Raw genomic sequence first — 27,474 nt, 5'->3', positions numbered from 1 at the left:
ATAGACATGAGCCACCATCATCTGGCTTGTTTTGTCTGTCAACTCTGTGAGCTCTACAAGAGCTTTTTTTCTCCATCCACACACTGAGATTATCTAGAGAATAATAAGCTCTGGAAAATACATCTAGAATGAATGAACTGAGGTTACATTATATTAAAAAAACAAAACAAAGCTGGTATACAGCTCCCAAGGCCAGTCTTTAGAAAATAAAGCTTTCCCTACCAGCTCAAAGTGGGCCTGTTAACAGATTTAAATTCTGAAGATTCTTTAGCAGTGTAGTCTCTTTGTGCTGTTCAGGAATCCCAAGGTATATACTTTAAACAGTTAAATGCCAAGTTTTGAAGCCACTTATTAAAATCACATAATAAATCGGTCCAGAAGTCAGGACACAAGATAACAGCAACTTGAAACTCTATTTGCAAAAGGGCTTAATCATTTCTTTAAATAGCCTTAGTACTTTCCTCCCACCCACCGTAGGGGAACGCGGGGGGGGGGGGGGGGGGGGGGAAGGGAGGATGAACCACAAGTTGGTAGGAGAGGATTCCAAAGCTGAAAGCCAGCCAACAAGGATGCAGTGCTGGAAGATGGATGGGGGCCCCTGGGTGGTCCTCAGCTTTCCCCTGAATGCAGCCCACTGCACTGCCTCTCAGGAGGGCAGCCTCCCCTTCCTCTTCTCGCCCCCACCCCCTTCCAATTTCCTGAGACCTTGTCCAGCAACACTCACGAGATTCCTGTCCTGAACCTGCTGCTTCCTTCTCCTGAGGCTGCTCCTGCTTCTTAGGCATCTGAGTTTGGCCACTCCGAGCCCCGGCACCCCTCAAGTCGTCCCGGAGCCCCCTCCCTGCAGCAGCCGTCCTGAGCAACAGCCCTCTGGCTGCTGTCCTGCGATTCAGGGCGCGCCGGGCGGGGTCCATGGCTCCCCGAGGGCTGAAGAGCCCGGTGGGACCCTGACCCAGGGCGCAGGCTGGGTGGCAGGTTGGCGGGGCAGGAGCGCAGGAGCGGGTCCACTCTATCCACCCGGTGGTTCGCTGGGCAACCCAGGGCCCTGCCCTGCCTTGGGCTGGTCTGGAAGAGTCCGCCTTCAGGTGTGGCATGCACCTTTCTGTGGTTTGGTTCTAGGAGAAACGAATATCTCAAGAAAAATACAAGCCTTTATGAACTCTCAGTCTATACATTTCCATCCATTAGTTGTGCAATTTTGAGAAATGTTGCTTTGATTTATAATCAACATTTGTTATTGGAACTTAAATAATTCCTAAATGGATCTCCAGGACTTTCTTTAGAATAAAACATGACTCTTCTGATAATTATGCAATCATCTTTCTTGACTGATTTTTTCCCTAGAAAGTGAAATAATATAGAAGTAGGTAAAAATAAATTTCAAATAAGAGGAATAATTTGGTTATTTTGCTTTGTATTCTTAGGAATATTTTGCATTCTTAGGAATTTGAGACTTTCATCTTAATATAAATTATGTTTAATGTTGATTTCAAACTTGATTTTCTTTCAAATTATTGTGCACTGAACACTGGAACTTTCCTTTGAAGACGAAGGAGGAGGAGGAAGGAAGGAGGAGGAGGAAGAAGGAAGAAGAAGAGAGGAGGTGGGGGAGGTGGGGGAGAAGGAAGGGAGGAGGAAGAGGAGGAGGAGGAAAAGGAAGAAGGAGGAGGAGGATGAAGAAGAAGAAGAAGAAGAAGAAGAAGAAGAAGAAGAAGAAGAAGAAGAAGAAGAAGAAGAAGAAGAAGAAGAAGAAGAAGCCGCAGCAGCAGCAGCAGAGAAGAAGAAGAAGAAGAAGAAAGAAGAAGAAGAAGAAGAAGAAGAAGAAGAAGAAGAAGAAGAAGAAGAAGAAGAAGAAGAAGAAGAAGAAGAAGAAGAAGCAGCAGCAGCAGCAGCAGCAGCAGCAGCAGCAGCAGCAGCAGCAGCAGCAGCCGCCGCCAGGCACTGGCAGCTCATGCCTGTAATATTAGCTACTAAGGAGGCTGATATCTGAGGATCACAGTTCAAAGCTAGCCCAGACAGGAAGGTCTGAGAGACTCTTATGTTCAATAAACCATCAGAAAGCTGGAAGTGGCTATGGCTCAAGTGGTAGATCGTTTACCTTGAGCTGAAGAGCTGAGGGATAGCACCCAGGCCCAGAGTTCAAGACCCATGACCAACCAACCAACCAAAAAAAAAAAAAAAAAAAAAAAAGAGCTGGGCACTGGTGGCTCACACCTGTAATCCTAGCTACTCAGGAAGCTGAAATCTGAGGATCCTAGTTCCAAGCCAGCCTGGGCAGAAAAGTCCCCATGAGACTCTTATCTCCAATTAACCATTTAAAAGCCAGAAGTGGAGCTGTGGTTAAAAGTGGTAGAGCACTAGCCTTGAGGAGCAAAGAGCTCTGGGACAGTGCTCAGGCCCTAAATTCAATCCCCAAAATCAACAAATAAAAAAAAAAGGAAAGAAAGAATGGATTGGGAATGGTAGCTCACATCTATAATCTCAGATACTTGGGAGGAATAAATAGCATACCAGTTGGAGGCCAATGGGGGCCTTCCTCCAACCTCAACCACTTCTGGGGTGTGGAGGCATGTGCTTGTCATTTCAGCTATACAGGAAGCATGGGTAGATAGAAGGATCAAGGTCCAGACTGGCCTGGGTAAAATCTCTAACCAAAGCAAAAAAGGTTTGAGGACATGGCTCAAGTGGTAGATGTAGAGTGCCTGCCTTGCAAGTCAGTGGCCCTGAGTTCAACCCACAATACCACCAGAAAAGAAAAAACAACATAAAAATGGGCCTAAAGCAACTATGCAGATTGAATGTTATTGGATACTATGCAGAATAAAGACTGTGTAGTATGTACATGGGAAGTATTTCCAACATCTAAGTGGAAAAGTAGGGAAAATTATGTGCATATGTAGTATGCATACAAATAAAATTCTCAAAATCAGAAGAAAATATATAGAAAGAAAAATAACAGAAGAAACAGTGCCAGAGTTCTGCCAGTGGAAATCATACTGCCAACCACAGAACGTTCTGAATTATACTCTTAGTAATTTATGTCATCCTAATTGATAATTTTAAACCAAGCACTTTAAATTTATTTAAAACTCTTTTGACTAGAGAAAATGAAACCTCGTTCATTCTGGTGATGTTGACACTATTCTAGCCAGTGAGGCAGAATCCGAAAACAAGCACATTATATAACTCTAGCCTTCTTTGAACTTCATGTCCTTAATTTTCTTGAGAGCTTGGGCTAAATGATAAGCTAGGAAGTGTATTACAGACATTGTCTTTCCTCCAGTTTCAAATAGTAGTTTCTCAACCAGATTGATTCTAAGTACACCAATCCCTAAGACACTGCTTGATAGGATCTGGACTTCATTACTCTGATCTTGGACTTTCCAACTCTTCCCCTGTCTTGCTGCTCCCCCAGTGTTATTTGCTGCAGTTATTCCTCTATCATTTTTCTCTGCTTTGACCCCCTCCCCCTCCTCTGCCACTTTCAAATTTATTTGAATGGTTTGAGCCTTCCTAACAAACCACTGGAGATAAGAATCTCACAGACTATCTTGCCCAAGGTTAGTTTCAAACAGTAATCCTCAAATATCAGCCTCCCAAGTAGCTAAGGTTTCAGGCATGAGCCATGGGTACCTGGCTTACAACTATTTCTTATGTTGTTCTATTAGCACACAACATATACAATTATGAATTATAGTAACAATATAGAGACAGATAGTAAAAAAGAGAGATAGTTGAATTCTATTGAAGACTATCACATGCAAACAATTATTGAGCTATTTGTTATTGGTTGTATTATATACAAATGGTACACTCCAAATGTAGACTAGTCTGCTAATCTGAGACTCCGTTTGATATTTCTCTGTATTTAAAAAAAAGAGGCAGACAAATGTCACCCCAAATGATCTTTATCCTTTATTCTACGAATCTGGCATTTATCTTGTTAAATGCTCAATAAGGGGTTAGTTTAGTAGGCTCAGGTTTTTTAAAACCTGTGTTTTCCAAACAAAGGCCTCTGTTTAGGACCACTGGCCCTTGACCAGCTCCTGAAAAGTGACCTCTGAGTCCTTGGACTATCCACCCTGATAAGAATGCTTTAATGTGCCCAAAGCTTGGGACCACACTGTACAGGTTTTGCTGGATGGTTTGTATCAACAAGTGTCTTATAGTGAATACATGTTTTGAAGCCTGGGGCCTGATGCCTGGACCATTAGGTCTCTGGAGGGCTGAAGATTGAGTAGTTAAGGCCAGATGTCAAGCAGAAACCTTCAAAGCCTAGGGTTGGGCAAATTTCCTTTGTTAGAATTATTTTACACATGTTATTAACCATTTGTCTGTGCTCTTTCTCTTTGCTGATTTCTCTTTTTCTCTTTCTTCTTTGCTCAGTTATTTTCTGTATTTATGATTATAAAATGTAATCATAAATATTGTAACTTTTCTGAATTTTGTCAGTCTTTTTCACAAATACTCAGAGCTGAAGGTAGTCCAGAGAATGCCTGATACAATAAGATATAAAATTCATTTTTTTCTCTATAAGTAACCAATTATTCAGTCTATTTATTAATAATACCTAATAAATCTCATCCTTTTGTCAACACCACTCTTAAAATAATTACTATAGCTTTATATTAAATCATGTTTAATTTTATTCTTGAGCATTTGTTCTTATATATTCACGGTCCACTTACCAATTTCTAAGAAAAACCTTGTTTTTTTGTTTTTTTTTGAGAACACTTAGAACTTTTTTGTCTTTTTTTTTTTTTTTGCCAGTCCTGGGGCTTAACCTCAGGGCCTGGGCACTGTCCCTGAGCTTCTTTGCTCAAGACTAGTGCTCTACCACTTGAGTCACAGCACCACTTCTAGCTTTTTCTGTTTATGTGGTTGTACTGAGGAATTGAATTCAGGGTTTCATGCATGTTAGGCAAGCATTCTACCACTAAGCCACATTCCCAGTCCCAGTTTGAACTTTCAGAACACTTTTGGGGATAGTTTCTTCCTGTTCATGAACAGAACTATGCTTCATCTATCAGGTAGAGACTATTTTCCTTTCAGTAATATTTTGTAACTTCAAATTCTGGCATATTTTTGCTATTTTTTCCACTCAGGTATCTTCATGCTAATTGGTGATTACTGTTTTATAGGAATGCTATTGAGTTTGTACAGTTTCATATTACCACATATTAATTACAAAGTTTCATGAGTACACGTATTTTGATCAAATTCATTCCTTCTATTATTCTTTATCCCTTCTTTTAGTTTTAGTGGGTTTCAGTACACTACTTTTTTTTTTTGGGTGGGGGTCTGGTCATGGGGCCTGAACTCTGGACCTGGGCGCTGTCCCTCAGCTCTTCAGCTCAAGGCTAGCGCTCTACCACTTGAGCTACAGCGTCATTTCCAGCTTTTTTCTTTTTGCTTATGTGGTGCTGAGGAATCGAACCCAGGGCCTCAGGCATGCAAGGCAAGTGCTCTACCACTGAGCCACCTTCCCAGCCCCTTAGTATACTACTTTTGCATATACTTATACTTTGTTCATATTTGTACATTTGCCTTATATACATAGCTTTATTAAGTTCCTATACAATGTAGATTTTTAAAAATGTAGGCATATAAGACAAAAATAAACCCTTCTCTTAACTAACATGTAGACAAATTATTCACAAATTATTCACACAAATTTTATTCACTGTATTTATTGAGTTTACTATAGGACAATTTCCAAAATGATTGTTCCTAAGTAAGGGTTTGCATCACAACTAAAGCTTATTATTATTGAAGCACTCATTTCTGTGGACATGATGGAGATATAGTAACACTTTTTTTGTAGTTCTGTTTCATTTCCAGTATACTAATAATGCCTGAGACTCTTCACATTCATAGTTATTTGGGTTCTTTCATGTTAAGTGTTATCCAGTCTTTTGTCCACATTTCTATTGATTATGTCTCTTCCTAATACATAAAATAATACAATTGAAAATATATATATATATATTTCTAATGATACTGTTTTTTTTTAGAACCACGTATGTGAGACAAGCTTTTTTCTCCCACGTAGATCTTTATATTTTGAGCTTCTGAGTAAGTAGAATTATGGGTGCTTATTACTATATAGTTTTGCTACATTTCTAAGTATGCTACAGGTAAAAATTTATAATGAGTTGGATATATCAGACCAAACAGCAAATAATGTGGAGAGAATTCTGGAAAAAAGGAAATAGAGAGAAAAAGTAGAAAATTGAAGAAAACTAGGAGTGAATGATGCACACCTATAATTCCAGTACTTCATTTGGAGGCAGGAGGATTTTAAGTACACAGGCCATCTAGACTATGTAGCAAGCATCTATCTCCAAAAAATAAAAGAAAAAGAAAGAAAGCTGTCCTATCTGTTAATATATCAACTAAAATTTGCAATTTTTAAACATTATTAAATATTATTGTATGATAGCATTCAATTAATTCAGCCAAACCAAAATTCAAAAACACTTTATGATGGTACTGAGATTTGAACTCAAGGCCTTACATTGGTTAGCCAAGCACTCTACTATGTGGGCCATGACTCCAGCCCATTCGTGCTCTTCAGGTTTCAGTGATCTTTCACCCACTGTGGGAGTTACCTTCCAGAGACCTCCACCATAGGTGAAAATCCGCGAAGTAGCAGCGTTAGACAGTCGTCCCTTGCTATACTGTGGTTCATTTATTGCTACTTCGCGGATTTTCACCTATGGCAGGGGTCTCTGGAACACAGCTTCTGTGATATGTGAGGGATCATTATTTATTTTTTTGTTTTGTTTTTTAAACCTGCAATACAGTGAAGTCACAGGGAGTAAAGTGCAATATAGAGGGATGACAGTATTTTCCAGACAGGGTCTGTCTGGCACATTTTGCTTAGACTGACCTCAATCTGTGATCCTCCTACGTATGTCTTCTGAGTACCTGGAATTAAGATATGTGCCACTATACCTGACCACTAACAATTCAGTATTATAACTCAGTATTTAATGTTGATAGCAATAAAAATAAACCAGGAAAGACAGCCAACATATACCTTAAATCACTTTCACAGAATTTAATTTTATACATAATTTACATAGAAAACCATATAATCAAGAACTATAATGACAGAACTTTGTTTGCTATTAGCTATAATAAATTAGCCATGAGACTAAGTATGTTAAAAAAGTGGTAAGCCTAATTTTAAACAAGCTAGTAATTAAAAGTTTGTTTGTTTGTTTGCCAGTCCTGGGGCTTGAATTCAGGGCCTGGGCACTGTCCCTGAGCTTCTTTTGCTCAAGGCTAGCACTCTACCACTTGAGCCACAGCACCACTTCCAGCTTTTTCTGTTTATGTGGTACTTAGGAATCAAACCTAGGGCTTCATGCATGTTAGGCAAGCACTCTACCACTAAGCCATATTCCCAGCCCCAAGCTAGTAATTAAAAGTTAAGTCACCCCTTTTGGCTAGGGCTTTGCAAGGTCTTAATGAAGCTATCCCTCAAATATTATTTCCTTGTATATTTACATGAGCTAAAATATGAAAAGTAGGAATAAAAAATAAAAATATTAAAAAATTCAGTTCCTTAAAGTTTCCATCTTTATGTTCCAATTACATAGATTTTGATAAGAATTTATGTTGATAGTATGCTCAAAGTAGTTACATAACTTAATTCAGCTTTCTTCTTTACCAGACATTAGTATGATTGCCACAGAGACATAACTAAGAGAATGAGAATAAGATATTCAAATATTCATTAATCTTAAATTTTTTTTTGTCTTTTTCTTTTTTGGTATGGGGATCGAACCCAGGATATACTTGCTAAGCAAGTCCTTTGCCACTGAGCTACATGCCAGCCCTCTTTTAATCTTTTGAGTTGCACATTTTCTCTTGGATATTAGAACAAAAATAAAGTGACTATGCAATTTATTTATTTATATTTTTTACATATGTATAGAAAGTGTACTTTAAAAAGTTACTTTAAAAAGTCCATTAAAAATGTACTTTGAATCTTGAACTATTTTTTTCTTCTTTTCGTACCTGTACTGAGGCTTGAACTCAGGAAGTCATGCTCTTGATTGGCTTTTTTGCTCAAGATATCTGCTCTACCATTTGAACCATAGCTCTACTTCTAGCTTTTTGCTGGTTAATTGAAGATAAGTCTAACAGACTTTTCTTCCTGGGCTGGCTTAGAACAGCTATCTTCAGATCTCAGCCTTCTGAGTAGCTAGGATTACAAGCATGAGCCCTTAGCCCCCAGCTTAGACTGCTTTTTAAAGTGAACCAAGTGCTTATTTATAGGATAGAGGAATTTTCAATGAAAAAAAAAAACACAAAAACAAGATTTTGAGTAAAAATCCTTTTAACACAGATAATAATGACATCATTTTCCTGAGGTAATTAAAGCTCTCATGCTATTTCTGTTAAACTAATGTTCCTCCCAGAATTTAGGATAGATTTTAATTATGAAGCTCACAGAATATCTAAAGATACAAAACTAACTATAGCAGCAGTCCAATTTAAACCAAGTAGTTAAGTGCTAAAAATAATAGTAAAATAGATGCTAAAATGTGTAAAACTGAGAGTTCTTATAATTATGCTTTTATATTCATTATAAATTCAATTACAAAATAATTTTAAAAGCATTTTCTGATCCCATTTCTCTTTCTTCTCTTTTTTCATTGTTAGTGATTGAACCCAGGATCTTGTACCATTGGGCACCACTCCAGCCGTCACTTTTCATTTAAAAATGATCTCTAACATGTTTGATTTCCAACTCACAATGAAATGGAATCCTCATTACAAAAAAGGCATAAAGAAGTAAATCAGTATACATCTCAAATTCTTAGAAAAGGAACTACTACTTAGGGAGGAATTACTGTACTTGCCCTCACCAAATGAATGTGTACATTTAAAATGAGAATTAGTTCATTGATTATAAAACTGATTAAAAATTGATTAAAATTATTGATAAAATATTCAAGGCTCATTTAAAAAACACATCAAGGGTGTGTCTGGGATTGTTGGGTTTTGTTTTCTTTGATGCTGAGTACTTTGTCATCAGTCCTGGCCTGGAATGAAAAAGAAGATATCATCAATTGAAGAACATTAAAAAAATTGGAAACAGCTGGCTTTTAAAATGTCAACTAAACATCTCCTAAAAGTTAGACTACAAAAATAATGCCAGTTTCCTGGACAGCTCTATTAAAGCTCATAGTAATCATACCTTTTTGTTTTTGCTTCAGTCTTCTGTACTTTGCTGGAGGTACCTTTACAGGGAAGAAAAGAAATTCTAAAATGAACTACATGAAACAATTGAGATTTTTTTTTTTTTGATACCAGTAGTAGGGATTGAAGTCAGAGTCTCCAGCACTTGCTTATCCTTTTTGGCTCAAGGTTGGGTAATGCCTTGTGTAATGCCTCCAATTTCAGCTTTTTACTGGTTAACTGGAAATAAAAATCTCTCTGATTTGTCTTTCCCAGGCTGATTTAGAATTGTGTTCTTTAGTTCTCAGTCTCCTGAATTGATAGAATTAAAGATATGAGCCACAATGCCTTTTAAACACTTATAAATATTCAAAAGATAAAACTCACTAACATACCCAAAACTTCCTTGATACTATAAAGCTACATTACACAATGCAGAAACTAACTTTATAGCACAACTACTTTATAGTTTACTAGTTTTACTAGCATTTCATTTCATTTTGGTTTTGGAATTTGATTTGGTAGTTGGTACTACAAAAAGCTTAGAACAAAAGCTTCCTGTATAAGTGCAATAGTCATGATGACAATCATGACTATTTGGGAAGCAGAAATTGAGAGGATCATGGTTTAAGGCTAGCCTGGACCCAATATTGGCAAGACCTGATTTCAAGAAATAAACCAGATATGGTGGGGTATGCCATACAAGAGGCATATATAGGTATATTATAGTTTGAGGCCTGCCTGGGCAAACTGTATAAGATGTTATCTGAAAAACCACCTAAAAAGCCAAAAGGTCTATTGTGGCTCAAGAAGTCAAGCACCCTGAGTTCAGTCTCTAATACAGCAAATAAGTAATAAATACATTCATCCATCACTTCTTGTCTGTAAGTATATTTAAATTTTTATTTTTATTTATTTATTTTTGTTGGTCATGGGGCCTGAACTATGGGCCTGAGCACTGTCTCTCAGCTCTTCAGCTCAAGGCTAGCACCTAACCACTTGAGCCACGGCACCACTTCCAGCTTTTTATGCTTATATGGTGCTGAGGAATTGAACCCAGGGATTCATGCATGTGAGGCAAGCACTCTACCACTGAGCCAACTTCCCAGTCCCAAACCTTAAATTTTTTTTAGTTTATTCTGCATTCAATCAAGCCCGACCTGGATTGTCCATAACTTCAAAAGTTGTTGATTTAATTGTAAACTATGGTAAAGTGATGCATATTTTCTTAAATGTCAGAATAAACAAACCACTTTTTTCTAGTAATTCTTTCAGATTAACAATCTCCTTAATTTTGCTAAGATGTATTCCTAGAAAACCATGCTTTTCTTAATGACAACAAACTCACCTGAACTTCTGGAGCTTTCTTTGGGTTGGTTAACTGGCTTAAATTCATTATTTCTCAGTTCTTGGATAATATCTTTATTTAAGCAAATATCCACATGCTCATTGAACTGGGTAAGATCTAAAGTCTTTTGTTCAAGGTTACACACTGGACAAACTAGAGCCTGGCTTGTCATTTCACTGATAGAAGACTGAAGAGACTCTTGCCCACTTCCATTTTCCAATGAAATTGTAATAGATGACTTGTTTGGAAGACTGAAACATTCTTTCTTGCTAAACTTAACCCTTGAAATGTCTGAATTTTCTCCTATTGATGAATTACTTTTAGTCTCTACTGAATCTACACAATGCACTGAAGTCATTTCTAGATTTTTCTCATGGGTTTCATAATTTTGTTTCTCACAAAGTGAAAAAGAATGAGGTATACTTTCTTTCTGATTCATGGCAGTGGAGGAAGCATGTGGATATGAGAACATTTTAGAGTTCTCACTGCTTGAATGGCCATCAAGACATGCATCCATGTGTTTATTAAAGGCTTCCAGACTGATGTGCCCTTGTTCCTTAAAGCAAATGGGGCAAGTAAATACTTGACAATTCTCTGATGTTTCTACATTTTCAATCATCTTCTTTAAAACTTGGAATGGCTGTGATAGCTGAGAACTTTGTCTATCCACAGTTTCACATTTAGATTTTTCTTGATGGTTCCACATCCGTTCTGATCTTTTTTTATCAAAGAAACTCTTTTTATGACACATTTCTAGAGGTTTTGCAAACTGATCTTTGTCAGTTTTATCTAGTTCGCATGCAGTGGCTAACAGAGCTTGGTTTCCAGGCTGTAAGAAGCCAATGATGCTCCTTTGTTGGTGCTTCTTGTCTTCTTCACTGGAAAAACTAGATATACGAACACCTAAATTAAATCAATGACAATTAATCAATTCCAAATTCTATAAAGCCAATTGACTCTTAATGTATAAAAACTTTATATAATGCTTTTGTGACATATATACAAAGGCAAGCTGGAAAGAATAAGTTCAGAACACACACACACACACACACACACACACACACACACACACACACACACACACATTCACTCTTACACTTTTCAGCGCTGAAGACTGAATCCACTGCCTTCCATATACTAGCATATACATATACTTTACCACTGAAGCTACCTTTCCAGTCTAATATTTTCTTTTTAAAAATACACTATTTCTCATATAATTAATTTTAATAAATTAGGTATAGTACATATAGTTAAAATGTCCATTGTGAACCACATAAACAATCCTTATACAAACTTAGGACCTAACGCCTATTCTTTAGAGGTAATGATTATTAATGATTCCCATATATTTACAAAATATATTTACAATATTCATACTTTTCTGAAACTTTGTTTTTGTTTTTTGGTGTTTTTTTTTATTTGGTGCCAGTCCTGGGGCATGAACTCAGGGCCTGGGCACTGTCCCTGATCTTCTTTTGCTCAAGGCTAGCACTTTACCACTAGAGCCACATCACCACTTCTGGCTTTTTCTGTTTATGTGGTACTGAGGAATCAAACCCAGGGCTTCATGCATGTTAGGCAAGCACTCTACCACTAAGCCACATTCCCAGCCCTTGCTTGCTAAAAAATATGTATATGAAAAAATTCCCATGTTGGATTGAAATATAATGTAACTTTTTTCAGCTACTTAGTTTTCTACCAGACCTGTGATATAACTTTATGTAATAGTATGAGTGAATATAAAAACTTAAATTATCTTATTATTATAAATAATGCTCAATATGTGCAGCTTTCATCTACTTTTCCCTGGGATAAATGCCTGAAATAGAAATTCTAGGTCTTTTCAAATCTGCATGTATGTACATATTCACATCCTCTCATTACTACCAGAGTAGTTGCCAATACTGGGTGCACTGGTATAATTAAAATAGGGATTAACTTCCCTTTATAAAAACTAGGTATCAAGACTGGGAATGTGGCTCAGTGGTAGATTGCTTGCCTACCATGCATGAAGCCCTGGGTTCGATTCCTCAGTACCACACAACAGAAAAAGCCCCAAGTGGTGCTGGGCTCAAGTGGTAGAGTGCTAGCCTTGAGCAGAGAGGCTCAGGGACAATTCCCAGGTCCTGAGTTCAAGCCCCAGAATTAGCAAAACAAAAAAACAAAAAACAAACTAGATATCATTAAGTAGGAACAATTTGTCAGAGTTGGCACGATTCCATAGGACTTGCAATGAGTGTCTGAGATATAGTATCAGTAAATCAGAGTTCATAACTGAATTGAGCTATACAGATTCTTTAGCTCTTCTTCTCTTCGAAGATTTTGCTCTGACTCCATTTTCTCTCACCTCTTGTTCTAGCAACATCTTGCACCAGAAGGTACATTTGTTAAGCTGAGGAGTCTACATTGACATTGTGTTTTACATATATTCCTGGTGGTAGTGTACTTCCTTTGGGCTTAGCCAAATTCATAATGATATTTATTTTACCATTATTGAATCATAAGGAAGAGTTTTACTGCCTTAAAAATCGTGTGCTCTGACTAGTCAAATTTATGCAGATTTATCCCTCCCTGGCCCTGGACAACTACTTCCTTTTTATGGTCTCCATGGTTTTGTCTTTCCCAGATGCCATATTATGCAAGTCATACTGTATGCATCCTTTCATACTGGGTTCTTTTACTTGACACTATGCATTTAAGTTTCCTCCAAGTCTTTTCATGGCTTATTTATGTGGGAAAAATTATCCCATATCTAGATATACCATAGTTTATTTATTTATTCATTGAAGGACAGCTTCTTGGTTGTAACCAAGTTTCCCCAATTATAAATAAAGCTGTTATAAACAGTTGCTCTGTGGCTCCTTTAACAAACTTGATCCAATTGCTTTCAAGATGTGCTATCTTTGGAAACTGCCCAGTCTTAGCAGTAAGGTGGGCATTTGGAGTGCTTATCTCTATACATTCTCTCCTACATTCTGCTTTGGGCTGTTAATGTGTTTCTATAGTTTCCCAATCCTTTTATCTGTAATTCTGTCACCCCTAAATTTCTGAAAACTGTAGCAACATGTAATAAATGATAACTAAATTAATGTGGTGTTAGTGTCTTCACAGTCAGTCTGTGAATAATTTGTTTGCTACAGAAATATTAACATGCTTCTAGATTCCGAAGGGAATATTATATAACATAGTTAATGTGCACTGATTTTTGTCAGCTAATATCTGCAAAGTCTTGAATTTTGAAGCATATCTTGCCCCAAGATTCAGCTACAATAAGAATGGTTTTAATTAGTATGTACTGAATCTAAAATAGTTCAGGAATTAAGGTAAATGGTAGCAGCACAATAACAACTTCCTAAACAACTTTAAGAAAGAAAATGGGGGTGGAACGGGGGCCTGGCTTCAGTGATAAAGCACTTGTCTAGCAAGTACAAGACCCTGAATTCAATCTCTAGTACCATAAAATAAAACAAATGAATGAATGAATGAATGAATGAATAATGTGGGATAAGATTATTTCCAAAGATTTTTTTGGCAAGGGGAAAGGCGGGGGTGGGGGAATCTAAAAGAGTTAAGGAAAAAGAACAAGAAGAAAATATCCGTCATACCCATAAGTCTTAATCTCAAGGGATATGGACATTCAGCATTAATCTCTGTTCTCAGCAATTCTTTAGCAATGGCAAATATTTCCTCTGCAGTAGACACAATAGATGAAACCGTAATTGCACGGGTTTTTACTTCAAAATTCACATTTTTCAGCTTGATGGTAACAGTTCTTCCCTGTGACAGATATAGTACATTATTCTATAAAGGCTTTCTAGCTTCTAGAAAAGTTGTTTTCAGGTTAGAAGAACTCAGAAAAGTCTTTATATACACATATAAGTAAGACTGTATAGTTAATTACTGGTAAAATAAAATCTATAATCTACAAATCTCACTTTAGCCAATATTTTACAGACAGATTTTATAAAATATCTTTACATAAAGTGTAAAGTTAACTGGTAATTTTACTTTTTGCTGAATCTCTCTTAGAGATTAATTCTAAACAGTGAAGAAAAAAAATCTTTCTACAGGTAGTTTACTGAAAAGATCTCATGAGTAGGGTGCAGTGGCTCATGATTTACAATCTCAATTATTTGGGACATGGAGTTTGAAATGATCACATTTAAAAGGCCAGCCCAGGCAAAAAGTGAGACGCCTGTAATCCTAGCTATTCAGGAGGCTGAGATCTGAGGATCGCAGTTCAAAGCCAGTTGGGGCAGTAAAGTCTGTGAGACTCTTATCTCCAATAAACCACTAGAAGACCAGAAGTGGTATTGTAGCTCAAGTGGTAGAGCGCTCACCTTGAGCTGAAGAGTGCAGGGACAGCACCCAAGCCCAGAGTTCAAGCCCCAGAACTGACCAAAAAAAAAAAACTTAGTGAGACCTAATCTCAACAAACATGCCAGATGAGGTGTCATATGACTGTAATCTAAGCTATGCAGGAGGCATAGATAAAAAAGACTGAAAGTCTGAGGCAAGCCCAGGCAGTAAGCTGGAGACCTTATCAGAAAATAAAAACAAAAAGGGCTGGAGGCATATCTCAATGATAAAGTGCTTGTCTAGCAAGTACAAGTCCCTTAATTCAAACTTAACAATTTCTTTGTAAGAACTTCCTTTGTCTTAAAAGGTACCAGAAAGCATTCTGGGGTGGTGACAGTGGCTCAATTAATTGTGCTTAATGCTTCTATAGCAAACATAATGGTTATATTGTATACCTCTCCTAGGATCTCTGCCAGGTGGAACTTAATTTCAGCATTTCTTCACTTGAGGGTAGACTAATCAACTTAACTCACTGCCCAAAGGAAAAGCAGTACTTTGATAGTAGAGAGGGCTAAGAAATACTACCTAGTCATGTGATAGAAAGTTAACATCAGCCATGGCTGACACACTTGACAGAATATGGTAAAAAGAGCACTTTACTTTGTGGTAATGTTGCTTGAAATCTATAATCCTGGTCAAACCATGAGAAAGCTATTGGACACAAACAGATTGAGGCCTATTTGCAGGAAATATGGCCACAAGTCCTTAGGACTGTCACAGAGATGACCAGGGAGACATGGCGAATAAATGCAATGTAGTTTCCTAGACTGACCCCTGGAAAGGTAACTATAGAAAAATAAGGTAAATCCAAATGAGTATAAGGTTTAGTTAATAGCAATATGCTCATGTTTCTTTCTCACTACTATGACAAACTTTTAATCATTGAGAATACTCAGTGAAACATACATCGGTACTCTTTTCTATAAATCTATAATGATTCTAAAATTTAAATATTTTTAAATTTAAAAGAATTTTTTACTCAAGGTGTAATAGAGAAAGATTATAAGAACAATGCTAATCAGATATGTGTGTGTGTGTGTGTGTGTGTGTGCGTGCGTGTGTACGTGCGTGCGTGTGTGTGTGTGTGTGTGTGTGCGCGCCCAGGCTGGCCTCAAACTCAATCAACCTACCTCAGCCTTTCTAGGGCTGTGAATACAGGTATGAACCACCACATCCAGCTATAAGAATAACTTTCAAATATTTTTATATTACCCTTTGTAATAATTCCAACTCTGTTTTGAGAGCGTAGGGAGGGAAGATGAAAGTCAAAAGTGTTCCAGGATTTTATTCTCACTGTGTTAAACAAGCTGGATTAGAGCCTTGAAACAAAATGCCTGCTCTAAAAGGTCACTGTCTACGTGAGAAAAATATTCAAGGATGAATTAATAATATGTGAATACAATTCTAGGCAAAGCCTTCCCTTTGCCCTTTTCTCTAATGCCAATATAAGTTTGCTTTAGTCCTTCATTCAAATGTTCTCCTGAGGTAGCACAAACTGCCTGTCACTACCCTGGAGCCATTCCAGTTCCACAGGTTGCTCTCCCATAGCACGATCTCATTGGAGATTCAGATGTGGGTCAGATTGAATCTGTTTCTGATTGTTGGGGACAGGAATGTTCTGTTCCAACGTTTACTAATTTGTATTCATCTTTAAGAAAAGTCTCAGATAACTTTTGTTTTATACTGGTATTTTATTATTAAAATTTAAGCTAAAACACCACATCAAAATAAAGTACCTTAAGTCCCTCTTTCTGGAGGTCTTGAGCAAGTTCAGTGCAAAGTTCTTGGCACAAGCTGTACTGTTCTTCTGCTTTGCTTACCTCACTGAATGTCCTAGAGAGACAAGAACAATGTTAGTGCACATAGTAAACTACAACTCTCAATAGTTTGAGAATGATATACCTGTGGTCAGTTTTGGTGGCATAACATTGTTTCATTTTTTTGTCGCACAAAAAATTTCAGATGAAGATACATAATAAATTAAAACATTAATGGAAAACTATTTAGATGGTAAGTAGATCAGCAAAGGCATAATTTTATGGCTCTTGCTCTCTCTACTTTTTTTTTTCTGGTCCTTGGGCTTAAACTCAATGGTTCTTAAATGTCTCAGAGGAACTTTGCTGCTCTGAGGACAACTGAAGGACTTTTGAAAACTGACATATTCCTTCCAGATTTCTATTGAGATCACATCTGACTTCCACATAAGTCTATAAAAGTCCACTTAATTAGATTATCTTTATGTTCTCTATCACTGATATTTTATTCAGGTTGAAGATACTTTATCTGAAGTGCATACAAGGAAAAGATGGATTTATATTTTGGATTTTTTGAATTTTGGGATATTTGAAGGTACATAAGAAGATTTTGGAGAGGGAACCCAAGTCTGGCCATGAAACTCATTTGTATTTCATAAAGGCCTCATATCCATAGTCTAAAGGTACTTTCACACAGAATTTTGAGTGTGTGTTTTGACTACAACCTATCACAGTAGGTCAAGTGAGGAATTTTCTACTGTGGTAGCATGCTGGCCTCAATGATTTACATTTGGAGCATTTCAGACTTCAGATTTTCAAACTAGAGACGTTCAACTTGTATTCCAGGCTGCTGATCATTTGACTTATCTTTGAAGAGTTCTAAGAAGAATTCTCATTGTTACTTCTTAAATTTCCTAAGTAAAGATTAATTGCACTTACAAATACAACTAGAAATAAAAATTTGGGATCCTAAGTGACTTAGTATACACTGAATAGGAGCAAACCCAAAAACTTTAGTTAATTTTTCCCCCCACAGAGATACAGCAATCAAGGATAATAAACCCTGTACTCCAGGGAGTGTGAATTGATATCAATTATTTGTTGTGATTTATTATTTTTAAAATTTCAGTAATACTTTACTAAAAATTAATTTTTGAAGCATGAATTCTAACTAATAAACAATAAAAATTACCTTTCAACGCTCATACTTTTCCTTTCTCCATCCCTAAAAATGAGAAAAAGTCATTATTTCTTTCTCAAAGAATAATTTTTTATTATCCAAGAGAACTTAATATATAAGTGGATGTCTTCACTCGTTCATTTGTTTCGTTTTCTTCAGAGTCAGTTTCCCTACATAGTCCAGGCTGTCCTTGAACTTCCTATCCTCCTGTCTCAGGACCTCAAAAGTACTGAGATTATAGGTGTGCACCACTATACCTAGTTTAGATTACCTCAATTTTTAAATTAAAACTTATACAAATGCTATGAAAAACTATGAGTTTTTCCTTTTAATCTAATACTAAAATTATAATAAAACATGATATTATGATTATACATGTTATGGGTCAAATTGATATCTATTTGAAGAAAGGAAGTTTGAAAACAGGCAGATATTATAAACTGCTGCTATTAAAAGCTTAAATCCTTAATATATATAAAATCTAAACTATAACTTATAAAATACTTATAAAAACCAATAGGAGATAGTGGTATAAAGTCGTGGCTATAATGAATTTTAATTAAATTTATCTAGTTTGGGCTAAACTATCTAGCTATAAGCCTATTCGTTATTCATTTATACTACTCTATGAAAGCTCTATCAGAGTTTGGTACACATCAACAGGATGTTGGGAACCCAAACTGACTAGACTGGAGCTGCTTTCCATTTTATTCAAATACTTGATTATTTATACTACTATAATATCTTTATCTTTCATTCTATCTGTTTAAGATCAAAATCAGCACAACTGCTCATGCCTATAATCCCAGCTGCTCAGGAGGCAGATACTACATGGAGGACTATGGTTTGAGGTCAGTCTGGGCAAAAAAATTAGTGAGACTCATCTCAATCAATCACCATATACAGCCATGTATGGTGGCATGCATGCCCATGGCCTCAGTTTACATGAGAGGTACTGTACTCTGAAGCTGGCCATGGGTAAAGCATGAAACCGGCCTGAAAAAAATAACTAAAGTAAAAAAGGGCTGGAGCTGTGGTTCAAGTGGTAGAACTCTTGCCCCTTGAATTAAAACCCCAGAACCTAAATACATAAAATATATAAACAAATAAATAAGTCAGTTAACTGTGGACCCAAAACAACAGGCACAATTTCTTTACTTTTGTGAGACAGATTGTCACTACATAGTCCAGGCTGGCTTTGTCTCAGTCTCTTGAGAAATAGAATTATAGTCATGCACTAGTGTATCCAACAAACCTTCCGATTTGTGTAAGATTTATCAGGCTTAATGGACAAAACAGCTATTTATAGGCATAGTGAGTGATTTTACTGGACTTTAGCTGAAGTAGAAGAATATAAAGGAAGTTGAGTGTGGTAGTATACATCTGTAATCCCAGTACTCAGGAGGCATCCTGCTTCAGGAAGCAGGAAAATCACTTTAGAACTCAGACTGAGCTATGTAGTGAGACTGTCTCTATATGTGTGTGAGAGAGAGAGAGGGAGATGGGGGGAGAGAGTGAGAGAGAGCGAGAGCGAGAGAGCGAGCGAGAGAGAGGGGGGGGAATTTTAAGGGCACAAAAACAGATTGATAGTAAAAAAATACCTAGGATTGATTTTTTTTTAATTGTAAAGATACTATACAGAGGGTTACAGTTACATGAGTGAGGTAATGAGTACACTTCCTATTGGACATTGTTACCCCCTCCATTGTTTTTCCCCTACCATCCCTTCCCTTCCATCCCTACTTTCCCCGAGGTTCTTTTTTTTTTTTTGATTGTGATTAAGTGATTACATAATTTCTCGAATTTCACAGTATTGTGGAATAATGATGCTCATTTAAAGTCACAAGTTCATTCTAACTTTCCTGGAGCATACTGTCTATCAGTCTATAACATATAACGGTGTTCACGTTATACACCATACATGTGATCAGCAGCATGGGGATATTTAGTAGTTGTTCGACCAGTTGAGTGGGAGTTCTTTGTTTCTTAAGTTCTGTTAGTTTTGTCATATCACCTAACATTTTGGATTTAGCATCCACTTATCAGGGAGACCATGTACCGTTTGTCTCTTTGCTCTTGGCTTACCTAGCTCAACATGATTCCTTCTAGCTCCATCCATTTCCCTGCAAATGCCATTATTTTGTCATTTCTAATGGCTGCATAATATTCCATTGTGTATAGATACCACAATTTTTGGATCCATTCATCTGTGGTGGGGCATCTGGGTTGTTTCCATATCCTAGCTATTGTGAACAGTGCTGCAATAAACATGGAGGTGCACGTGTCCTTGTATATTGGTTCCTGTTTTTCAGGGTAGATGCCTAGAAGTGGTATGACTGGGTCGTAAGGGAGGTCAATCTTTAGCTTTCTAAGGACCCTCCAGACTGCTTTCCAAAGTGGTTGTATAAGTGTACATTTAGGATTGATTTTTATAATTTCCATTTTTTAAAATTCTCTTCATTTATTCCCAATCATTTCACCTTCTAGTTACAGTGAACTTCATTTTTGAAAGTTTAGATGAAGAAAGCTCAGAGCCCCATCTCCTCTTACGTCTTTAGCTGTTCCATCTTCTCCTAGCCAGTCCTTTGACTGGCTTCCTCAGGTCTCTGCCTCTGGACGGTGGCTACCAACACTTACAATCACCATGCCATTTTCTCCACCCTTACTCCACTTTATTCATTTGGCTATTGGTTATTGTCTACCTCTCACATTTGTGTGTAAACTCTACAAGGACAGAACTTGGTCTTATTCATTGTTGCCTCTAATGTCTAGAATAGCACAGAACATTAAGAACTTGGTACTGACTGAATAATCTGGAGAAGAAATGAACGGTACTTAGTTCTTCAAGTCTTTCATGGAAGCATTTAATCTTATTTAAAGGAAAAATTATGGAATATAAGTCACTTTTCTTCCCTGAACAACCCAACTACCAGCATTCTTCTTATACTCTGACCATAGAACAAAGCAGGGACAGAAAGCTAACTGTCCATCTACTGAACTGTTGAAACCATTAACTAGAAGGGGATAGATATTCTCCTTTTCTCCCATATCCCAACTGCTAGCTTTAATCCAAATATATATTCTGAATTACACTAATCTAAAAGAAGTTTAAAATATGTTGTCTTTACAATATCCATCTCAACGATTAAATTAAATTAAATTAAATGCTAAAAAAAAAGAAAAGCAACATGTCTGTATATACAGATACCTTGCCAGGTCTGTTGAACCTAGACCCAGTGAAATATGAAGGAAATAATGCCATGATGTTTCAGAGAAAAGGACAGAAAGTAATGCCCTCTGTTGGTAAAGCTCTGTGCAAGTAATAATTCCAAGGGCTTTTAACATTTTTTCTGTAACTTTTCCTATTCCAGAAACCTAGAAAAAAAATCAATATTTATAATTAATAGAAATTAAAGATAGAACTCAGATTTGTGTGTGGTTGTGTGTATGTGTGTGTTTGGTTTTAGGTTTGAACTTACAACTTTGCACATGCTAGGCAACTGCATCCCTGGCCAGAGGTTATAATCTTACAGTACTTTTGATAGTCAATAACATGACTATCTTGTAAGTAAGAAGCTGTTTTGGTAGTATTTTTTAAACTAGCATTTCATGGAATTTTTAAAAGCATTAAAAATGAGTTCAGTGGCTTAAACTTTGGAATGGTAGAAGAAATACACTAAATGCAATTTTTACTATAAGATTTATGATTTTAATATGCATGTAGACTTAAAAAACAGACTTGGGGCTGGGAAGGTGGCTCAGTGGTAGAGCACTTGCCTTGCATGCCCGAGGCCCTGGGTTTGATTCCTTAGCACCACATAAGCAAAAAGAAAAAAAGCCGGAAGTGGCGCTGTGGCTCAAGTGGAAGAGCCCTACCCTTGAGCTGGAGAGCTGAGGGACAACGCCCAGGCCCAGAGTTCAGGCCCCACGACCAGACTCCCCTCCCCCCAAAAAAACAGACTTTTTAGAACACTGAAAAATACTTTATTCAAATTCATTCTTATACAATAAGTAAAGAAAGCAAGCTCTAGAACATCATATTGCATATAGTATGGTTAAAAAGGAGATCTATAGGGCTGGGAAGGTGGCTCAGTGGTAAAGAGCTTGCCTTGCATGCATGAGGCCCTGGGTTCGATTCCTCAGCACTACATAAGCAGAAAAAAAAAAGCTGGAAGTGGCGCTGTGGCTCAAGTGGTAGAGCACTAGCCTTGAGGTAACAAGCTGAGGGACAGCGCCCAGGCCCAGAGATCAGGCCCACGACCGGATCCCCCATCCCCACCCCCAAAAAGGAGATCTATATATGCTATATGTGAAGATATATATGGTCTAAAGAATAATAAAATATATTTGAAAAAGTAATATTGTCATTTTAAAGATGGTAAAGTAGTGTTGTTAACAAAAATTCTAGATGTCTAATAATCATTTCTATTAATTTGGTAGTAAAAAAAAAATGTGGAGTTAAAAATGATGATAGTGGGCTGGGAAGGTGGCTCCGTTGTAGAGTGCTTGCCTTGCATGATGAGGCCCTGGGTTCGATTCCTCAGCAGCACATAAGCAGAAAAAGCTGGAAGTGGCACTGTGGCTCAAGTGGTAGAGCGCTAGCCTTGAGCTGAAGAGCCAAGGGACAGAGCCCAGGCCCAGAGTTCAGGCCCCATGACCAACAAAAAAAAGAGATGATAGTATTTATCGTTAAGAAAATTCCTTCAGTGCAAAGCACTGGTGGCTCACAATACTTAGGAGGATCTCGGTTAAAAGCCATCTCGGGCAAGAAAGTCCTATCTATGTTCAATTAACTACCAAAAAGATGAAAATGGAGCTGTGACTCAAGTGATAGAGCACTGGCCTTGAGCAAAAAAGCTTAGGGACAGCACCCAAGCTTTGAGTTCAAGCTCCAAGAACAGCGCGCGCACGTGTGCACGCACACGCGCACGCACACACACACACACACACACACACACACACACACACACACATATCCTTCAAACATTCATTTCATTTTTCTTCTTGGCAGGAACTTAAAAATCTATCATTTATTATTTTTTTGAAATTAAGCTCCTAAACTTTACTTTTAGGGTTTAGCAGAAACTTTTCTCCAAGTCTACATTCAACAAAGACCAAACTCAGCCTATATAGTGTGTCATCAGAAATCAGAGTATATGTATGGATAATAAATTTTATATTCAATCTCACCTTCCTAATAGGTAAGTCCTTGATGAAGTCCATCACTGCTTGCCTGGTGGGGAGAATCTGGTATTGTCCATTTGGCTTATTCTTATCACTGCACACTTTTGCTAACATTGTATTAGGGGCAATGCCTTAAAAGAAGAACACTCAAATGACTTCAAGTTGTGATTATGTACAGTTTATAATTCAGAAATGACCAAAATATACCAATAATGATAAATCCAAGTAACTTAAAATGGTACAGAATGCTACCTCAAAAATCAGATCTGATTACTGTCTATTTCCCCAAGGCTTGCTATGGTCCTGGGGAAAGGAAATGTATTAGTACCTGTGGCACTATTTGATGATTATCTAATTCTTCATGATTTTTTTTAAACTAAGAGTAATTTCTAAGTAAGTAGTACTGTTACTAGATTACTTAAGACCTTCAGTAGGGACTGGGAAGGAGGCTCAGTGGTAGAGTGCTTGCCTTGCATACATGAGGCCCTGGGTTCGATTCCTCAGCACCACATAAGCAGAAAAAAAGCCGGAAGTGGCACTGTGGCTCAAGTGGTAGAGCGCTAGCCTTGAGCTGAAGAGCTGAGGGACAGGGTCCAGGCCCAGAGTTCAGGCCCACGACCAGACCCCCCCCCAAAAAAGACCTTCAGTAGGAATACTGGGTTGTTTCATAATGGCTCCATATTTACTTCTCAGAAAGGCTTAGAATATAATTTAGAATTAATGTTTTACTCTTTGAAAGTTGTTTTGTTTTGTTTTTTGATAAATTCTCCACATAAGGAAAAGAAAGAAAAGGTTCTAAGCCAGGTGCCAGTGGCTCACGCCTGTAATCCTAGCTATTCAAGAGACTGAGATCTGAGGATTGAGGTTCAAGCCAGCCCAGGCAGGAAAGTCCATGAGACTCTTATCTCCAATAAACCATCAGAAAACCAGAAGTGGCCATGGCTCAAGCCGTAGAGTGCTTGCCTTGAGCTGAAGAGCACAGGGACAGCGCCCAAGCCCAGCGTTCAACCCCCATGACAACCAAAAGAAAAAAAAAGACAGAAATGGTTCTCAGTTGAAGTATATTTAAAATAATAACCAAAATCTTTAAATCTTTTTTGTTACAAACAAATTACTCCTTTTCAGAAAGGTGTTTTCAATGACTATGAGTTTTAGTAAATAAGGCAATTTATAATAGATGTATTATAACCACAATGGCCATTAGTATCCTTTTAAATACCTGCACTGGCGGTCAGTGTTGTTTTTTGCTCAATTCTGAACCGAATTTCCTTTACCACTTCCTCAGCTGATGTTCCAAAAACAATGGAATCTTGGAGAGTTTGAAGATTGTTTTGTTCTTCAAAGTTCACTTGGAAAGGATTTCCTGGGGGCTGCAGATCAGGAGGGCTATCTTCAAAAAGTAGTGGAGAACTGGGCCATTCATGCTCACAAACATTATTAACTTCCTTTCCAGGTTTATCTGAATTACAAATAGGAATCTTAACTCATCTTCAAATTAAGGAGTTCTTACTTCATAAATGAGGTTTCTCTTGATTCTTTTTTTTTTCTTTTCTCCATTGTTTCATATAATAACAAAGCACAATTAGTTTAGTTTTGTTCCTGGAGACTAAGATCAGAAATGCCATCATATATATTTTGTAACTATTTAATAAATGAATCACTGTCCAGGCTTTTAAAAAAGAATATCCATTTTTATAGGATATATTTTAAAGAAAATATCACATGTGAAACTCATTAACTTTTGAAACTTGTTACATTTTTCTTTAAAAAAAAAAAGCAAATAGGGTCAGGAAGGTGGCTCAGTGGTAGAGTGCTTGCCTTGCATGCATGAGGCCCTGGGTTCGACTCCTCAGCACCACATAAGCAGAGAAAAGCTGGAAGTGGCTCTGTGGCTCAAGTGGCAGGGTGCTAGCTTGCGCCAAAGAGCAGAGGGACAGAGCTCAGGCCCAGAGTTCAGGCCCCACAACCAGCAAAAAAAAAAAAACAAATAGTGGGCTAGGAAGGTAGCTCAGTGGTAGAGCGCTTGCCTTGCATGCCTGAGGCCCTCGGTTCAATTCCTCAGCACCACATAAGCAAAAAGAAAAAAGCCAGAAGTGGCACAGTGGTTCAAGTGGTAGAGCACTAGCCTTGAGCTGAAGAGTTGAGGGACAGGGCCCAGGCCCAGAGTTTAGGCCCCACGACCGAACCCCCTTCCCACCCAAAAAAGCAAATAGAAATAGTTTTTTCTTTTATTCTCCTCCAGGAAGAAAACGCCTCTTAAGTTAGAATTTAGAAATGAAGCAAAAAGGCATTATATAGTATACCTGAAATATGAGTTTTGTTTTTAGTTTTTCTTCATTTTAAGAATACTTTCAAATGCTAAAATATTCTTAATTTTCTTTATTCGAGATTCACTTTGGCTTTCTTGTTTATAAAGTATCATATCAACACAGAATAAAAACATTTATCTTAATCCCAATGAAAAAATTTTAAATCTAGAATAAAAGGAATCATAGCAGAAGGCCTTTAGAAGTTACTTTGACATAATCATTTAATGATTTTCCTTCTCTCCTGTAAAAACTAATGAACCGCTAAAGTGACATTTTTAAGCAAAGCGACATGCCAAGTCCCCAAATGATAAAATTATACCAAGAAAGGAGTCCTTTGTGTCCAGAAATGGTTGTTTAATGACCTTTCCCTTAGGGCTTAACATAAGGAAATGGAGTTGTTATGTATTGTCTATATTAAACTTTCTAAATGATGTGAGTCCCACAGAATGTAAGAAACCTAGAATTTTATGCCATGTATAATGTTTTTGCTTCAAGGGTTTCCCGTTACTGTAGGGCTCCTCTGATGCAGTCAGTGACTCATGCATATAACATGTGGTTGTGGTTTGTGAGTAAAACCCTTATCACACCTTTTCATTTGGGATTCAGGGCAGTTCAGACATTTGAAGTAGTCGTGTTTTTGGCAAAGAGTTGGGAATAGTATGTGTGGCATCTTCATGTTTCTTGGCATTGCATTGGATAACAATGGGACTATGTGAAAAACCTATGGAATCATGAAACTTTTGTTTCATTATATATAAAGCTGCAAAAAGATCTAAAGGAAAGGAAAGAAAGAGAGAAGTCACTAAGTTTGGCAAGGGTGAAACAGATGTAATTGCTGTTTTGGAACCAGATAATGGAAAACTTTAGAAATGAAGAAAAAAAAAGTCACTGAATGCTTTGATCTGTTTGAAGCTAATCTTTTAAAAAATATTTAATTTCTATCAGTAACAAAAAAGTCACCTTAAACAGATAACTTCCTTAGCTTCAATGTAATCTGAACCCTTTGATAGTTAGATCTTAAGAAAACAACTTCTGTGATACTTTGTTTAGAAACTCTGAAGACTCAAAGTCCTGAGATTTATTAACAAGCTGATTCAATGTAAAAATGGTCTCGTATACATTTAACTAAAAAACTGGTATATTTAAAATTTATTATTATTCATTTTTATAAAGATACATCTAGTCCCTCCATCTGTGCACAGTAATAAGTTAACTAGATCATCATCTTAAAAGGTCTTGTTTGTTTTGGTTTGCTAATTCTAACTGGGGCTTGAACTCTGGGCGTGGGCGCTATCCCTCAGCTCTTCAGCTCAAGGTGAGCGCTTTACCTCTTGAGCTACAGCGCCACTTCCTTGGTTTGCTAATTCTAATAATTTTCTTACCATTTTCTACCAAGTTTCCCATTTTGAGAAAATATCTTCTTTTGTCCTCAGGCCAGTTTTGTCTTTCCTGTAAGTGCTTTGTTATATTCAAGTACGCTTCATCAAGACTCATGGCCATAAAATTAGGATCATATTCAGCAAGTATTTCCTTAACCTTCAAAAAGAACAAAAAAAGCCTTAAAGTTTGCTGCCACAGCAAAACTTCCTGTCATTTATAGCTGATGGGAAGCTTTAATATTCTTACTTTGCAACTATAAGAATGATTCTGCAATCAATAACTCTTGGACTTAAGGAATAAATAATTTACTACCAGTGCATATTCATCAAATTTTCTTTTGTATTAAAATAGATCTAAAGCAAAAGACTATGAAATAGATTCATCTGCTGCAATCTCTATTTAGTTACCTATATCAAGAAAACAGTAAGTGATTCAAATAAATCTCAGATAAAATAATTCTGAGGCAATGAAAAAAATAGTGAAGGATTAATGCAACTAGTCAGAAGGAAAAATGGACATGATAGGATTCTATTCCTTCTCATTTTTTATGATGATTCTTGTTCATTTTATTTTATTTTATTTTTTTGGGTCCGGTCGTGGGGCCTGAACTCTGGGCCTGGGCGCTGTCCCTCAGCTCTTCAGCTCAAGGCTCTACCACTTGAGCCACAGCACCACTTCCGGCTTTTTTCTTTTTGCTTATGTGGTGCTGAGGAATTGAACCCAGGGCCTCTGGCATGCAAGACATGCGCTCTACCACTGAGC

At 37.2% G+C, this 27,474-nt stretch overlaps 2 protein-coding genes across 5 annotated transcripts in view; both read right to left on the bottom strand.

The window, feature by feature from the left end:
* The window catches only part of LOC138833014 (ankyrin repeat and death domain-containing protein 1B-like), a 56,539-nt gene extending 55,625 nt beyond the window's left edge, over positions 1-914 (bottom strand). The window contains exon 1 of the mRNA XM_070031367.1: positions 725-914. Coding sequence (XP_069887468.1) covers positions 725-914 — 190 coding nt within the window. The remainder of the gene's footprint in view (positions 1-724) is intronic.
* A 4,691-nt stretch (positions 915-5,605) lies between these two features.
* LOC138833017 (DNA polymerase kappa-like) overlaps positions 5,606-27,474 on the bottom strand; it is a 58,292-nt gene continuing 36,423 nt past the window's right edge. For 3 of the 4 annotated variants that reach the window (XM_070031372.1, XM_070031373.1, XM_070031371.1), the window contains 10 exons: positions 26,715-26,868; positions 24,243-24,482; positions 23,030-23,154; positions 21,048-21,214; positions 17,852-17,884; positions 16,642-16,738; positions 14,152-14,323; positions 10,544-11,446; positions 9,215-9,257; positions 5,606-9,059 (listed from right to left, as the gene is read on the bottom strand). In XM_070031372.1, coding sequence (XP_069887473.1) covers positions 8,975-9,059; positions 9,215-9,257; positions 10,544-11,446; positions 14,152-14,323; positions 16,642-16,738; positions 17,852-17,884; positions 21,048-21,214; positions 23,030-23,154; positions 24,243-24,482; positions 26,715-26,868 — 2,019 coding nt within the window. In that variant the 3' untranslated portion in view covers positions 5,606-8,974. The other variant, XM_070031374.1, reaches the window with a different exon arrangement.

The sequence above is a fragment of the Dipodomys merriami genome, unplaced genomic scaffold (assembly GCF_024711535.1).
Source record: "Dipodomys merriami isolate MVZ:Mamm:240054 unplaced genomic scaffold, mDipMer1.0.p SCAF_20, whole genome shotgun sequence".
NCBI classification, from domain to species: Eukaryota; Metazoa; Chordata; class Mammalia; order Rodentia; family Heteromyidae; genus Dipodomys; species Dipodomys merriami.
The sequence above is the reverse complement of the archived record's forward strand: the minus strand, read 5'-3'. Positions and strand labels throughout refer to the sequence as shown.